Source organism: Myotis brandtii, unplaced genomic scaffold, assembly GCF_000412655.1.
Source record: "Myotis brandtii unplaced genomic scaffold, ASM41265v1 scaffold187, whole genome shotgun sequence".
Taxonomy (NCBI): domain Eukaryota; kingdom Metazoa; phylum Chordata; class Mammalia; order Chiroptera; family Vespertilionidae; genus Myotis; species Myotis brandtii.
Genome location: NW_005356944.1, coordinates 3,551,677 through 3,566,219, shown reverse-complemented (window position 1 = coordinate 3,566,219; position 14,543 = coordinate 3,551,677). Strand labels below are relative to the sequence as shown.

The 14,543-nt window shown below is 62.8% G+C and overlaps 1 protein-coding gene across 1 annotated transcript in view; it reads right to left on the bottom strand.

The window, feature by feature from the left end:
• TPCN2 (two pore segment channel 2) overlaps nucleotides 1-14,543 on the bottom strand; it is a 26,462-nt gene that overhangs the window by 11,697 nt on the left and 222 nt on the right. The window contains exons 2-16 of the mRNA XM_005864495.2: nucleotides 13,747-13,832; nucleotides 12,978-13,054; nucleotides 12,447-12,624; nucleotides 10,370-10,486; nucleotides 7,031-7,137; nucleotides 6,617-6,689; nucleotides 5,496-5,598; nucleotides 4,526-4,591; nucleotides 4,095-4,159; nucleotides 3,616-3,713; nucleotides 3,079-3,160; nucleotides 2,805-2,891; nucleotides 1,171-1,290; nucleotides 970-1,029; nucleotides 517-645 (exon numbers count right to left, since the gene is read on the bottom strand). Of these exons, the coding sequence (XP_005864557.1) occupies nucleotides 517-645; nucleotides 970-1,029; nucleotides 1,171-1,290; nucleotides 2,805-2,891; nucleotides 3,079-3,160; nucleotides 3,616-3,713; nucleotides 4,095-4,159; nucleotides 4,526-4,591; nucleotides 5,496-5,598; nucleotides 6,617-6,689; nucleotides 7,031-7,137; nucleotides 10,370-10,486; nucleotides 12,447-12,624; nucleotides 12,978-13,054; nucleotides 13,747-13,832 (1,448 nt within the window). The remainder of the gene's footprint in view (nucleotides 1-516; nucleotides 646-969; nucleotides 1,030-1,170; nucleotides 1,291-2,804; nucleotides 2,892-3,078; nucleotides 3,161-3,615; nucleotides 3,714-4,094; nucleotides 4,160-4,525; nucleotides 4,592-5,495; nucleotides 5,599-6,616; nucleotides 6,690-7,030; nucleotides 7,138-10,369; nucleotides 10,487-12,446; nucleotides 12,625-12,977; nucleotides 13,055-13,746; nucleotides 13,833-14,543) is intronic.

Sequence of the window (14,543 nt, the reverse complement as noted above, 5' to 3'; positions counted from 1 at the left end):
TTTGGTCAAAGACGGCTGGAGGCCTTTCTCAAATGAGCCCCACTGTCCCGAGGAGCCCACGGCTCTCAGCAGTCACACAGGAGCACGCGTCGCACTAACTTCGCTGTGACCCACTGGGTGACCCCACCCCCTGCTGCTCTGGGGAAAAGCGATGGGACGTGTCCAGAGGACACGCAGGTGCCTGAGACCTGCCCCCTCCACCCACATCATCTCACTGTCCTGAGTGGCACTAGAGGCTGTGCCTGGGGCGGGGGTGACCAGGGGGGTCTGTGGGTTCCATCTGGGCCTCCCCCAGGGGTCAGGAGAGGCAGCCTGACCCCCCCCCCCCCCGATGCTCAGACACTGCAGACCCTCCCCTGCCCTCACCCGCCGCCGCCAAGCAGCTCGCTGGGGAAAGCCAGCCCCTTGGTCCCTGGAGGCAGGAGCCCCAGGACTGTGGCCCTCGGGTCCCCAGCACAGAGCCAGTGCGAGCGCCCATCACCCGCCCAGGGAGGCAGCACCGGCCCGCGGACTCACCAGCAGGATGGCGGTGAGGAGGCCGTCGAACACGTTGCTGGGGTAGGACAGATACCCGGACAGCCCCAGCGCGAACACCTTGAGCAGCATCTCCGCCAGGTAGTACAGGATGAAGACGCAGTTGAGAATCTGAAAGGGGCCCGCAGATGCCCAGCGTTCAGTCCCAGACCTCCCTGACCTCCCCCTGGCCATTCGGTCTCGAGCCCCTGCTGCCCCCTCGGGTCCCTCTTTCTCCCCGACCCTCCCTCTGCCGTCCGCCCCGCTAGGCTGACTACACTGCACTCACCGGGGCCTCTGCACCTGGCTCCCGGCCTGCACCAGCCTCCCCCCACGGCCTGCCACCCCCAACTCGGGGGACCCCATGACACCAGTCCCTCGGAACTAGAATGGCCCTCCTCCAGCAGACCCGGAGCCCCAGCCGAGGCCGGACAGCCAAGCAGCCTCAGAGCTCACCCCCAGCATGAAGTCGTCACGGTCTTGGGGCGGGACACCTGCGTCATGCACCAGGAACACCTGCAGAGCCAGAGGGAGAGGCTCGCAGCCCGGCCCAGCACTGGGCCGACCGCAAGGCCACGATCGGCCGTTGGGGGGCAGGGCCAGGAACCCAGGAACGAGAAACCTCCCGGGGCCACTCGAGGGCACGCCTGTGCTCACACAAATGGACACGAGGTTCGCAAGGACGATGACGTTCCCCAGGTAGTCAAAGTAGCGGTGGCCGAACAGGAACTGCGCGACCCGCAGGAACGGGGACTGGTACTCGGGCCGTGGCGGGTGCTGGGGGGACACATACTCAGAATCAGGGCTGTGCCCCTCATCCTGGGACCCGACGTCCCTCCCCTGATCCCTGCCCGTCTACCAGCCCATGGGAATCATCACCAACCCCGGCGTGGTCCCTCACACGGAGACGCCATCACAGTGTTTGTAACAACAGAGGCAGCAGTGCCCTGAGCGTGCCTGGCACCGAAAGGAACCACAACAAGACAGCACGCAGCCATCTTAAGTGTTTGCCACGATGTGAAAAGCGTTATGTGAAAAACACAGATAAATTCCATGCTGAGAACTACGAAAACATGGCACAGAGCAAGAGACAGGGGTGGGAAGTGATGGAGGGCACTTTGGCAGTAAACACGGACATGAAACACTGGAAAGAGGTGTGACAGGAACCACCCCAATGTGCCTCTGAGTGGACAGGGACGCAGAGGTGAGGAGCGCGAGAATGCCCGCACCCGCACCGTCCCACAGCGGCCACTGACTGCACAGGGCTACTGAGTTCACGGGCAATCAAATACGTGACGTATGTAGAAAAGGGCTCTCTAAAGCAGCCGTCGCCAACTGGTGGCCCGCGGACCACTGGTGATCCATGGGGTGCGAAAGGTGGGCGGCCGCTGCTCTAAAGAGTATTAACATAGAAGGTCAGTAGGCGGCCCTAATCCCACAGGACTGGGGTCCTTATAAGAGGAGGTCAGGACACAGACACACACAGAGGGACCACGTGGGGACACAGGGAGAAGACGCCGTCTACACACCCAGGAGGGAGGCCTTGGGAGGAACCAGCCCTGGACACCCGGGTCTCGGACTCCCCCGCTGCCTGCTGCCCACACCCCATTCTCGAAGGCCAAGCGGTTGGACCAGCCACCCCCCCACCCCCGACCCTGTACGCCTGGGTCTTGGACTCTAGTCTCCAGGACGGGGACAGTAAACCTGCTGGTTGGGCCGCCAGCCTGGCACTTGTCACGGCCGCTGAGCTGACTGAGCAGCGGCACAGAGCTGTGCGGAGTCCGGCCAGCCGATGTCGGACTCCCCCGCTGCCTGCTGCCCACAGCCCATTCTCGAAGGCCAAGCGGCTGGACCAGCAATACCCCTCCTATCCCCCCCAACCCTGAACGACCTGTGAGCCTCAGCATCTCCAGGAAACCCTCTACATAAAACGCAGGTGGGGCATCTGCACATGGTGCTGAGCAGGACGCCGCGGCCCATGTGGGGGTTTCACCCATCAGGTCAGGACAAAGACCACGGCTTTACAGCTCGGAGCCCCCGCAGAAGGACATGGGGAAGAGGATGTTTGTCATGGAGACAGAGAAAGCCATTTGGAAGGTTCCTCGGTGGCTTTCATGAGGGCAACCACACCTCCCAGCTTCCAACAGCCAACCATCTCCGTCCCTTTACTGTCCTAGGGGCCAGAATCCCTGGGCAGGCCAGTCCCGGCACCAGTCACCACGTTACCCAGGCGGTCAAGCCCTCCGCCTCTGCAAACTCCCCCCTGACCCTGGGAGCCCTGGCCCAGTTACCTCCTTCATCAGACTTTTGTCAAGCTCGTTGAACAGCTTCTGAAACTCGTCAGCTGACAGCAGGCCATCACCATGGGAGCGCACCTTCTGCAAAGCAGGGAGGCACAGGTCAGCGGGCCAAGGCCAGAGCAAGGTGAGCCCCCCACCATCCCAGATGGTCTGGCCCCGCTGCTCTGAGATGACACCCGTCCTGATCAGGGGCTGCTGGCCCACAGGACCACCAGGAGGAGCATGGCCGGGGAGGCCGGGAGGCCAGGGAGGGTGGGGGCTGTACCTCCATGATGGCCTGCTTGTGGGTGCTGTCCACCTGGACTTTCTGAAGCACCTGCAGGAGGTCCTGGGCCCTCACCCCAACTCTGTGGAGAAAAAACACCCACACCCAGTGAGCTCACTAGCTCCGTCCCCCGGGCGCCCGACCTCTGGCCTGAACCGCGCAGCCCTGGGCGATGGCAAGGCCTCCACAGGAGCAACTGCGGGCATCTAGCCAACCTCTAACATCCCAAGACACTGTCAGGTCCTCCCCGAGGGGGCGGGAGGCAGGGCGCTGACGGGCAGCCTCCAACCAGGCGCAGTGGGGAGGCTGGTCCCTCTGTTCCCAACACCCAGCTTGGGGCCCAGGTGTGTGGGGAGGGAAGGGTGTGGTGGGTGAGCAGGCAGAGCCGCTGGGCCCCCTGGAGCACGGGGCGGGCAGGGTGAGGAGGGGAGCGGGCGGCGTGACATGGGAGCTGTCAAGTCCGCAGGGAGCTCTCGGGGTGGTGCTTAGCTCTAGCCCCAGTGCGCACCACGGCCCCCCAGGGAGCCCCGCACTCACCCCTGAGGGCGGGCTTCTCTGTCCGCCATCCAGGAGAGGACCTCGTAGGCAGCCCGGGTCCCCAGCCGCTTCCGGAACAGTGAGGCCTGGACAGATTTCTACAAGGAGGGTGCCTCTGAGTGGCCGGCCCGGCCCAGCAGGACAGCACAGCCCTCAGCCCGCAGCCTCTGAGGGCCCTCCCGGGTCGGGATAGTCACAGGACAGTGACGGTTTCGCAGGAAGGAGCTGAGGGCACTGGCTGAGCCCGCCCCGTGCAGTGGGGGTCCTGGCTCTCCCACAGGAGGGTCCAGAGTCCATTGCCCTGGCAGCTGTAATCTTGTCGCTTCCCTCAGAAGAGCAGGATGCGGCACAGCTCCAGCTCATCCACAAGAGGAAGCCAGAGGACAGTGCAGAGACCACTGTGGACCCTACCCCCACGGGGACCTGGCCAGGCCCCCACAGGCTGCTTGGCCTCGGGCCGGGCCGGCAGCCTCGCTCACCAGCAGGTAGCCCCGGAACTGATTATAGATGATGGCCGTCAGCAGGTTCATCAAAAACAAGCTTCCTTCAGGAAGAAAACGCCTCGGTCAGTGAGGAGCAGCAGCTGAGGGGGCCTGGGGGCAGTGCCCAGAGGTGCAGAGGGTCACACGGGCACAGCAACCCCAGGGGTGCCAGCAAAAAGGGCCCGGACGACCGCAGAGCAGGAAGGGGCCTGGACACGTCACTCACTGCCCTCATCTACACAGTGCAGGTGCCACCCGGCCTGCCCAGCGTGGCACTGAGGACAGCGGTCTCAGTGGTCACAGACTCCAGACAGGGCATGCCCCTCCCCCCGAGGTGAAGTCACAGGGTCGGGCAGCACGCCTACCCCTGAGCATTAGAGGGGACAGAATTTTACCCCAGTGACCCCTGCAGACCCGCCCAGACTCACCGATCAGGGTGAAAACTATGAAGAAGAGGGCAAAGGCCCGGTTCTTGGAATACGCAGGAACCATGACTGAGGAAGAAATCAGAGAAACTGAAACAGGCTCACAGCTCAGCACTGGTCCCGCTCCTGCCGTGCCCAGACCCCTGGCGTTCTCTGGAGTGGGCTCTGCTCAGGGAGAGCTGGAGCCTCCTGGTCCAAACTCTGACCCTCCCGCCTCCGCTCGCACACCCCTGGTCACGGGGAGCTCACTACCGTCAGGATGCCCACCCCTTCTGCTGAGCTGACGTCTGCCTCCTGCGACCACCCCACAGGCTGAGAGCCCAGCTCTCCCTCGGGGACGGGCTAGGGCTCTCAGGACCTGTGGGCACGGGGCTGAGTCCCACGGCACTGCTCTGTGGGTGGAAGCCAAGGCTGCGCTCCTGGGAAGGTCTCTGTGGTGGTGACCATCCCGAGTCCAAGACGAAGAGACCAGCCCAGGTGGCCAGTCACAGCCGAGCCTTAGAGGACGACAGCCACCGTCCTGGCCACCCCTGGCCCGAGCAGACACAGGCCCCATCAGCAACCCAAAAGGGACGCCATGGCCAGGGACAACCCGGGGCCTCACACACACAACTGCTGAGCCGCACCCCACAGCTGAGGAAATGGTGGGGCCCCAGAGGCCAGCGGGGGACCCCCTGACACTGCCGTTCCTCACCACATAAAGAACAGCTTTTAGCTTCTCAGAGGAGTCAGGAGAGAAGGGGAAAGAGGAGACAGGGAACAGTTATAAAAGGAGGGACGAGAAAGTAAATGAAAAGGGAAGGAAAAAGTAGAAAAAAGGAAAACAAGGAAGGAAGGAAGGCGGGAGGGGGGATCCAGGTCACCCTGCTTCCCTCCGCCTGCTGAGCTGGAGGCCTCTCGGCTCCGCAGGAACCAGGCCTCCCCCCCTTGCCCGCTGGCCAGCCCACGCCCACCCAGCCCGCTGCTCACGCACCGTCAGGGTTGTTGGCCGTGGTCAGCAGCACCAGGAGCGAGGTCAGGGACTCCGCCAGGTCGCGGAAGTAGATCAGCCTCTCCCTGTCCTGCCCATCGCCCTGCTGAGAGCAGAGGGGGCAGCCCTGAGGAGCCACACGGGCCCGCTCCCCGCCAGCTCAGGCCGTGGCCCAGCAGAGCTCCAGGCCTGGACCCAACCAGGGGGACCCTCCTACCCACGACCAACCAGCCCAGGCCCCTCCCTGAAATCAGCAACCTCTGGGCCCAACTGCCTCGGGCTCTGCAGGGAGCAGCAAGGGCGGCCACTGCACGGCCCCTGGGGCCTGAGAGTCTGCCAGCTGGTCCCACCCAGACACACACACACACACACACCCCCCCCCCCCCCCCCCCCCCCCCCCCCCCCCCGGGGGGGGGGGGGGGGGGGGGGAGTCCTCAGTCTCCCTTGTGGGCAGCTCAGCACCAAGCCCCAAACACTGCCACAGGCTAATGAAGACCAGCCCTGGCCAAGCACTGGCCACATCCGCAGACAGAAATGCAGGACAGCTCTGGCCTGAGGACGACAGTGACCTGGCCAGGAAGTGAGGACACACATGGGACCACAGATGTGCGGGCGCAGGGGCAAGCGGGTGACGGGGCAGGCACCACCACACAGCAACAAGCTGCTGGGGGCCGGAAGCAGCAAGGGCAGGAGCGGAGGGGACCAGGCAAAGCCCAGGGCTGGAGAAGAGGGACATGGTGAGAGGTGCCTGCTGGACAGACGGACAGGTGCTGTGAGAGGGGCCATCCCGCCGGCCCCAAGTGCCAATCTGAGGGGCCTGTCTAGGAGAGTGCAGAGAAAGCCCAGTCAGAGCCTGGGGAGGGGAGGGAAGAGGAGGCAGCCAGGCAGAGGCAGAGCGACCTGGAGCCCAGGAGTCCCGGGCAGGGGAGCAGTGGGCCAGCTCTAAACCGCGGTCATCTGAAGCAAGACAGCGGACTGCAGGTGGGCACCACTGCCCTTCCCGTGAGGTGGGCAGCAGTCCTCTTCTCTGCTGGCCCGAGAACCACCCAGCGGGGTTCCCACGAGGCGGACTAACAGAGGGCCCACCCCGCCATCAAACCGAGCAGAGCGGCTGAGGCCGGTACCTTGTTGCCGGTGAAGAGCAGCATCCCGAGCATGGTGAAGACGCACAGGTGCAGCGCCAGCAGCAGCACCACGCTGGAAGGACGGGCGTGGGCTCAGCACCGGGCAGGTGCCCGCATGCCCAACGGGATGGGGGTCCAGGGACCCAGCCACCCGGGGAGCTCCCGCAGCCAGCCTCAGGGCAGGTGCCCTCTCTGTCCCACAGCCTGCCATGCACCCAGCGGGGTCCTGCCCTAACCAAGCCTCTTTCTTTGGCAGGGACAACCCACAACCCAGGGGCATGTCCCAGGAGTCCCAGGACCCCAGGGGCTGGAGGGTGAGGGTCAGCCACGTGAGCCATGAGGGGAGCCCCAGACGCCGACCACAGGGCAGGGAGCAGGACAGCCCGTCCTGCCTGCACGCCCGGCGTAGCCCACCTGGCCATTTCCGGCAGCGACCACCGGATGCACTTGAGCATCTTCTTCATCATGGAGGAGTTCTGCAGCAGGAAGAAGGGCCGCAGGAGCCGGCGCAGCCGCAGGGGCTGGAAGAGACCAGGACACTGAACGCCAGGCCGGGCTTTCAAGTGCTACCCACACCCCACACCTGCCACGGGAGGTGGGCAAACCACAGAGACCCTCCTGGGCCACACGCCCCAGCTGCTTCCCTCCCGGCTCCTGGTCACAGCCCTGACCTAGACTCAGGCGTCCTCGCTGTCCCAGCTCGCCCAGCCCTGCAGACATGTGGTGCCCTTCCCGATGGGGCGGCCCCACACCTCGCAGAGCAGCCTACACGTGGCTCTGGCAGTGGGGCTGTCCCACCCCACAGAGAGCCTCATCTCCCTCTGGACTCCCAAGTTCAACCTCTAATCCAGGCTCTCAACCCACATCACGTCCTACGGATGACCTGTCTTAGAAACGTAAGGCTGGCCATGTCACCTTCCGGCCCAAGCGTCCAGGGCTGCCTGGGCCCTCCAGCCCGGCCCCGCCGCCCCTCACCATCCCGCTGGCACGGCACTCAGCCCCTGTCTGCTCAGCCAGCTGGCTGTCCCTGTCACCGTCCCTCCCGTCTCAGTGGAAGAGCCACCTCCTCAAGTGCTGCCCTGGGCCGCTTTCCCTGGCACTGAGATCCCAGTACATATCCGGTGTTTCCTGGGACTGCCAGTCTCTCCCCGCAGCACAAGGGCCCGCAGCACTGGCGCACAGTAGGCCCTCCACCTGGCAAGGATGCCCTGCACCTCCCTGTGTGGCACTCCTCGCAGAAGGGCCCCCGTGCCCTGCACAGCACCTCGAAGGCCAAGGAACCCGCAGTACACGGGCACCCCCACCCCCACACCCTGCCCACAGCCCACTGCACAGGAGCTCCGTCCCAGGCCCAGCCAGAGTCCCGCAGCCTCCCTCCAGGTGCCGCCGGCACACCCGGTCTCGGACCCTTGGCTGTGGTCAGACACGGACCAGAGTGCGGCTTCCAGACACAGTAACCCAGTCCCCAGCGCTTCCCAAGCTGAGGCCACGTCAGGGCAGGGACACGCGGAGCTCACAGGGGGTGGGAGGCACCGCCATGCGGCTCGCCTGCAGGAGGAGCCAGCCCAGCGCCTGGGAAGCCCTGGCAAGGCCACCCGGGCACTGCAGCCCAGGTCCCAAGGCTTTGGGGAGGAGCCACCAACTGCTCTACAGACGCTAGTCTCCTGTGAGCAACAGCCACGCTGAGCCGTGACCATGGCCCCTCGGTGACCTGCAGCCCACATGTAACCCGTCCCGCTCGGCCTCAAGTTGGGGGAGAAACAGGCGGTCAGGTAGACATGGAAGTGAGATGGGGCTCAAGCAGGTCAGAGGCCCCAAGGCCTCCCGAGGGCCCCCGATGCCTGCGGGAGTTCCTGCTGACCAGCCAGCTGGCCACGGAGACAAACCTCGGGCCTCGTGTGCGGACGGGTCTGGGTATTGGGCCAGCCCCAAGCAGAAGTCAGTCCCTAAGAGACGGTGCCGAGGAAAAGCTCTGCCGGGGGCAGGTCACTGGACTGAGAAAGGTTACGCTCCTGGTGGGTGGTCAGGGCCTGGAGGGAACAGACTGGACGACCGGGGACGAGGACGTCTGCGGAGGACACGTGTGGGCAGGAGGGAACGCACCCCAGGGCATCCCCCAGGAGAGGCTCTCTGGACAGGATGACAGTCCGTGGATGTCCCCGAGCCCCTCAACACCCCGCTCCGATCTCCAGGGACGGAGGCCACTACCGAGGGCCCACCCTGCCAGAAGCAGAGCCCAGGCCGGCCCCCATGTAGCCCCTGGCGGGTGGCGACTGCCCAGCCCTCCCCCCTGCAGGGCGCTGCTCTGCCCACTCTGGGCAGACAGGTGTGCGGGTTGGGGCTCTGCCTGCCCTGCCTGAGGCCTCTCCCAGGACCATCCACGCCTCAGGGCCAACCCCGCTTCAGACCAGGGCAGAGCTCACAGCCCTCGCCGGCCTCGCCCAAAGCAGGCGGCCTGTTGGTGGGCCCCAGGCCCTAGGAAGGCCCAGGAACACAGGGCAAAAGGGATGGCAACACCTCCGCTCCCTGCCCCCAGCTCCGGGCCTGCCGGCTGCGAATGCCTGCTTCTAAAGGGGGTGCTCCCCCCAAGGACACACCATGACTCTAGGCGAAAAGGGGCTGGGTGCCAGCAGGGTGAGTGGTCCGTTTCCAAGGACAGATTGGGGGGGCTACCGTCCAGTAACCAGAGGCAGGACCACCGAGCACTGAGGCCCCTCAGGAACGAATGTGGCCCCCCCACCAGATAACGAACCCAGACCAGCTGGGAGCACGTGGGTGGGAGCAGGAGGAAGTTACAGATTTCTGTTAGGACCGGCGACCAGCAGCAACACAGACACGGCTGTGTGTATTAGCCAATCTTCCTCCCAGCGTCATCCAAGGATTGGGGGTGGTGAGGGTCACAATTTAGGCTGAAGTGACAGAAGGTTTGAGTGACCGGTAACACGGACGCAATGATGGCACTAGGAAATGGAGCCAGTGGAGGCGCCTCCCAGAACCAACCTCATCGAGCCTCTGGGCGACACCAGAGGGTGCCCTCCCCAGAGGTCAGAGGGCAGGTCCCAGCTCTGGGAGCCCGGGGTGGGGGAGGGGGTGCTTCCCGCAGTTCTCTCTGAGTTCCACTGGGTCCCCTTTTTGCTCTTGCAGTTACTCAACCCCTGCTTAAGTCCCTGTGTCAAATTCCCTCCACTAAAGCCCCTGGTGGGCCTCCAGCATTGTGTCCCTCACCAGCCCTGATGGACACGACGTCCCCAAACCAACTCTTCCCAGCTCTGTCCCACCGAACCACAGGGTAGTGCTCCTGGGTGCTCTGAGGGGAAGCAAAGAGGCTGCAGTCAAACGGGCAGAGCCGCCTGCTCCCATGGGATTTTTACTGTCGGGGTCACAGAGCTCTGGGCGTGTGGCTAGGGTGAGGCCCTGGGGTGGTGCTTAATGGGGGACCCATCCAGTCAAGGAATCAGCTTAAAGGAGTGGAGCAGGAATCGGGACCCTGGAACATGCTCTCAGGTCCTCCCGCCTTCTCCAGGCCTCAAGGTCATCACAAGGTGGGAACAGGCTCCCTAGGCAATGGGTGACGCACGGCTATGCAGGGAGGGCTATGCAGGGCAGGCGGAGCTGGGAGCTGGGAGCTGGGAGCTGGGTGGGTGGGTGGAATGACTGCAGGACCTCAGGACGCCAGCTGTTCACCTGGGCGGCTACACTGTGCAGTCTGCCCAGAGCTCCCCACTCCCGCCCCAGAGCCAGCTCACCACCTACCTCCTGGCAGACGAGACTCAGCGACACCATCCAGTCCACGAAAGACACGACCAGCACCACCAGGTAGGCCAGCAGCCACAGGCTCTTCCGGAACTGGGGCCACCCAACCAGGTAGCTCTGCGAGAGAGACAGTGGGTGAGTGGGTGGGCGGTGGGCATCCGTGCAGATGGCCCTGCAGCCAGTCGAGGCTGTCGGTGCACAGGGCAAGGCTGGGTGGCCGGGGCAGAGCACCTCAGCAAGCAGCGTGGTCTCTTCGTGACGTGGGGAGCAAGAAACAGAGCTCCCTCCCAGCCCCCAGAGACCTCAGGCGCTGAGGACCTTGAGCTTGGCACCTAACAGCTCAGGCGCCGGTTTCCTCATCGGTAATTCGGTCCCTGCCAGCTCTGCCCATCTGTTAGGGGCTAAAATAGAATATTGAGAATAGAGCTATATGAAATGTTAATCATGCTCTGTTAACCTTGATTGTCTTGTTCTAATTAAAGAATGGACATGCTAACCTGGCTTGGAGTTGTACGGCCTCTGGGACCTGAGGGTCAACCTTGGACCTGGCAGTAAACCTTGGAATGAGATCCATTCTCATTCAACAACTGCCTATTATCATGGAAAGATTAACAACCCAGATGCCCAAACAATGGGATCCCAGTACATATCCCAGCCTGCTCTGCCCACTTCCTCAGGCCTGTAATACCCATTTTGCATACCCATCCTTATCCCCTTTGCCTACTTCCCATGTAACCCTTATCCTACCAATATAAGCAGCGGGGGAGGGTGCAGAGCAGATTTTCGTGGATGACCCGCTGCTCTCCCACGCTGCTGGCATTACTGGAATAAATGCTCATATATGATTCAACCCTGTCTCTGCTGAATTGGCATGAGTAGTGGCGGGCAGCCCAGACCCATTGGTTGTCCAGTGTCACATCCAACCATCTGTTTAGTTTGTGCGACAAAATGCAAAGGCACAGGACTCACTGTAGGAAAGACTAGGAAACAGCACCTAACTGCTATTTCCCACCATCACTAGCGCCTTCAGGTGAACTCGGTCACCTTTTGAGATTTCCCCAACATCCAGACCATTCAAGAAATGCTAATGAGTACTTCTCACCAGTTTCAGTTCCAGTTTAAAACCCCCAAGACCTCCTAACCACAAAATAGCTAAAAAGAAATAAGAAACTGCTGAGGCCCTCAGTCACAGACGCACCCACGCCTCTCTTGGTCAGCATCCCAGGCTGACCCACCCTGCCCTCAGCAGGACTGCCCTTCAGGCCAAAGGCACCAGGCACCGTGTGCCCCGGAGCCCACAGACAGGAGCAGCCCACACTGTGGGCCAGGTGGAAGTGCTGGAACCCTCGGAAGCACTGGAATCCCCCTTTGAGGACCCAGCCCCTCCTCGCTTTAAGGCTCCAAGGCTCTGACCCAATCAGAAGCCCAAGTGAGCAAGGCAGGGCCGGCCCCAGCTCTGCATGGACTCAGGTCACAGACAGAATCGAAGAGTCGGGGCGAGGCGGCAGCTGCTGCATAACCGACCCCTTTCCATCCCCCCTCCCCCCACCTTTTCCCTTGTGCTTCTCTACTCCCCTGGAGGGAGGGTGGGCTGGGATCTATCCTCGGGCCAAACCACGCCCACAGGTCCCACATGGCTGCAGCCCTTGATGGCTCCACCTGGACTGTTTTCACGCTGAGCGCCACTCAGCCTCTGCTTCGAGGCCCAGAGTTTTCCAAGAAACTGAGGCCTCTGTTCAGCGGGTCAAAGTGCACAGGCTGCAGATTTGGCGGATAGCTCTGGGGGCGTTAAAAATCAATGAGAGCCCTGGCCAGGTGGCCCGGTGGCTGAGGGGTCCTGTACACCAAAAGGCTGCGAGTTCGATCCCTGGTTGAGGGTGGGCACAGGAGGCAACCAATGGATGGACACATCAATGTCTGTCTCTCTCTCTCTCTCTCTCTCTCTCTCTCTCTCTCTCATCTTTAAAAAAACAAAATCATCATTGGGTGAGAACTAAAAATAATAAATAAACCAGAAAAGCAGCAGGCAGGTCGGGAGGGTGCAGGGTCCCGGGCTCCGCACCTGCCGCCGGCTCACCTTCACAGAGAGGTCGGTCGCGAAGCCCAGCAGGCAGAGGACCTCGACGCTCTCCGTCAGGCCGCAGGGCGGGTTCCAGGGCTTCGAGCGGTAGCGGACGTCTGAGGTGCTGGTGAACGAGGAAGGGGTCTCAATAAAAGCCAAAAACAGGATCAAGAAAATGATGAAGCCCAAAATCCTAGAAAGGGAACAAAAAAAAGATTAGAACGTGAGAACCAGCCACACTCTGGGTGAAAAACCAGATGGGCAGGCAGAACACCCAGAGCGCAGCAGGGCGGACGCCGTGGTCCCCAGGCAGAACCACAGCTCCTGCCCTGTAGCTACCCGTGTGCTCAGGTAACTCAAAGGGAGTTGAAACAACTAGCATGGCTGCCCGGAATGTCCGCCCTCCTGTCTACCGTCCACTCCTTTCCAGTAAGGAGGGCACAGAGCATCTTCTCCACTTGGGGACAGGGGCCCGCCCGCCTGGACCTGAGACAGCCGCCCAGCCAGGCTTCGAGAACCCCAAACCCCACACGTGTGCATTCTCACCACTGGCAAGCGTCCGAGTAATACCATCGGTAGAGCCACATCGACCTGGTGTCCATGCGGTGGTTAATGGAGCGATACTGGAAGTGAACGGTCATAGAGGGGAGCGTCAGTGAGGGTCCCCTCGGTCTCAGTGCCACACAACACAGCCAGCCGCACACGGGCCCAGGGTGGGGGGACAGGTTGTAGGGTGAGCTTCGACTCAGCAGGCGGGCAAGGTGCCCCACCGTAACCCAGCAAAGCCACACTGTGCCAAGCAGGCAGAGCGCATCCCAAGGGGCAGACCCCTGGCCAGGCAGGTCCTCCAAAGGGACACTCGTTTTCTGAATGCACAGCTGGGCCCATGTGCCTGGGAGCTCTCTCCCCTGTGCGAGGCCCACTCCCTGCCCCCACTTCAGCTGTCACCCCCAGGAAGCCTGCAGCCTAATTCCACGATTGGGCACGGCTCGCTTCCATATTCTATTCCCCTGTTCCCTGCGTGTCGTTTGCAGGCAGGGGATGGTCTTGCCATCTTCGGGCATCTTTCACAGACACGGATGAGGCAGCAGACAACAGGTCTGCAGTAGGCGGTAAATCAATACAGCGAATGGCTGGGGACTCAGAAGAAGAAATCCCAGCGCCCACTTTTAGGGTTACGTGGACCACACAGTCTACCAACCTCAGCCTTGACCCCAGGACAGTGAGGAGTAAAGGGCCATCGGGGCATCCATCACCCAATGCCCACAGCCCCAGACAAGCCCAGGCCCCGCCACCGGGAGCGGGCGCTGCCCACCTGGATCGCGTCTTCGATAAAGATCACAGCCTGTTCAAAGCACAGCTCCCGCCTGGCCTCGGCACCTGGGGCAGAGAAGGAGCACACTGGGTGAGGAGGGATCACATGATGCCCAGCGCTGCAGCGTGACGGACGTCAAGGAAGGAACCTGCCTCCGTTCTCTCCCCAGGCTCCGGATCAAGATGCCTTTCACCTGCTGCGTGTCCACACCCGCCCAGAAGAGGACCCCACTCGGCGCCCTGCCCGGTGTGTGGCGGGGCCTGAACTGGGACAATGGCCTTTCGCTGTGTGCCAAGTACTCCGGTTCCTGCCCCGTGACCGAATCCCTGGGGAAGAAATGGAATCTGGCCTGGAGAGACCGAAGGATACAGCTTCTGAGATAAGAGACAAGCAGCCGGGGCCCAGGCTCGCTCCAGCCCCAGGACCAGGGTGCAGCTGAAGGGGCTCAGGCCCGGGCAGGCCACTACAGGCCAAGAGTATGGGGCACCCCGGAACCGTCCAGCACTCGTCCAACACGATCGCCCGGCTTTGGTTGTTGCTGTGTAAAATTCTGGGTGTGGCCACCTTAGCTCACCTGGCCTTCTGCCCTCCCTCCAGGAACCAAACCTCAGGAAGGCCCATCCCACCCAGCTTTGCGGCCCCAGGCAGCACAAGGCCCCAGGCAGAGGCTGGGCAGAGACTCAATGAGCTGTTCTCAGTCCCCACTGCACCCGGGTCTCCAGAGCCAGCCAGGTAGCCTGGCAGGGAGATCCTGTTCACATCCTCAGAGGCCCTCGCTGAGGCCACAGCCTCTGGAC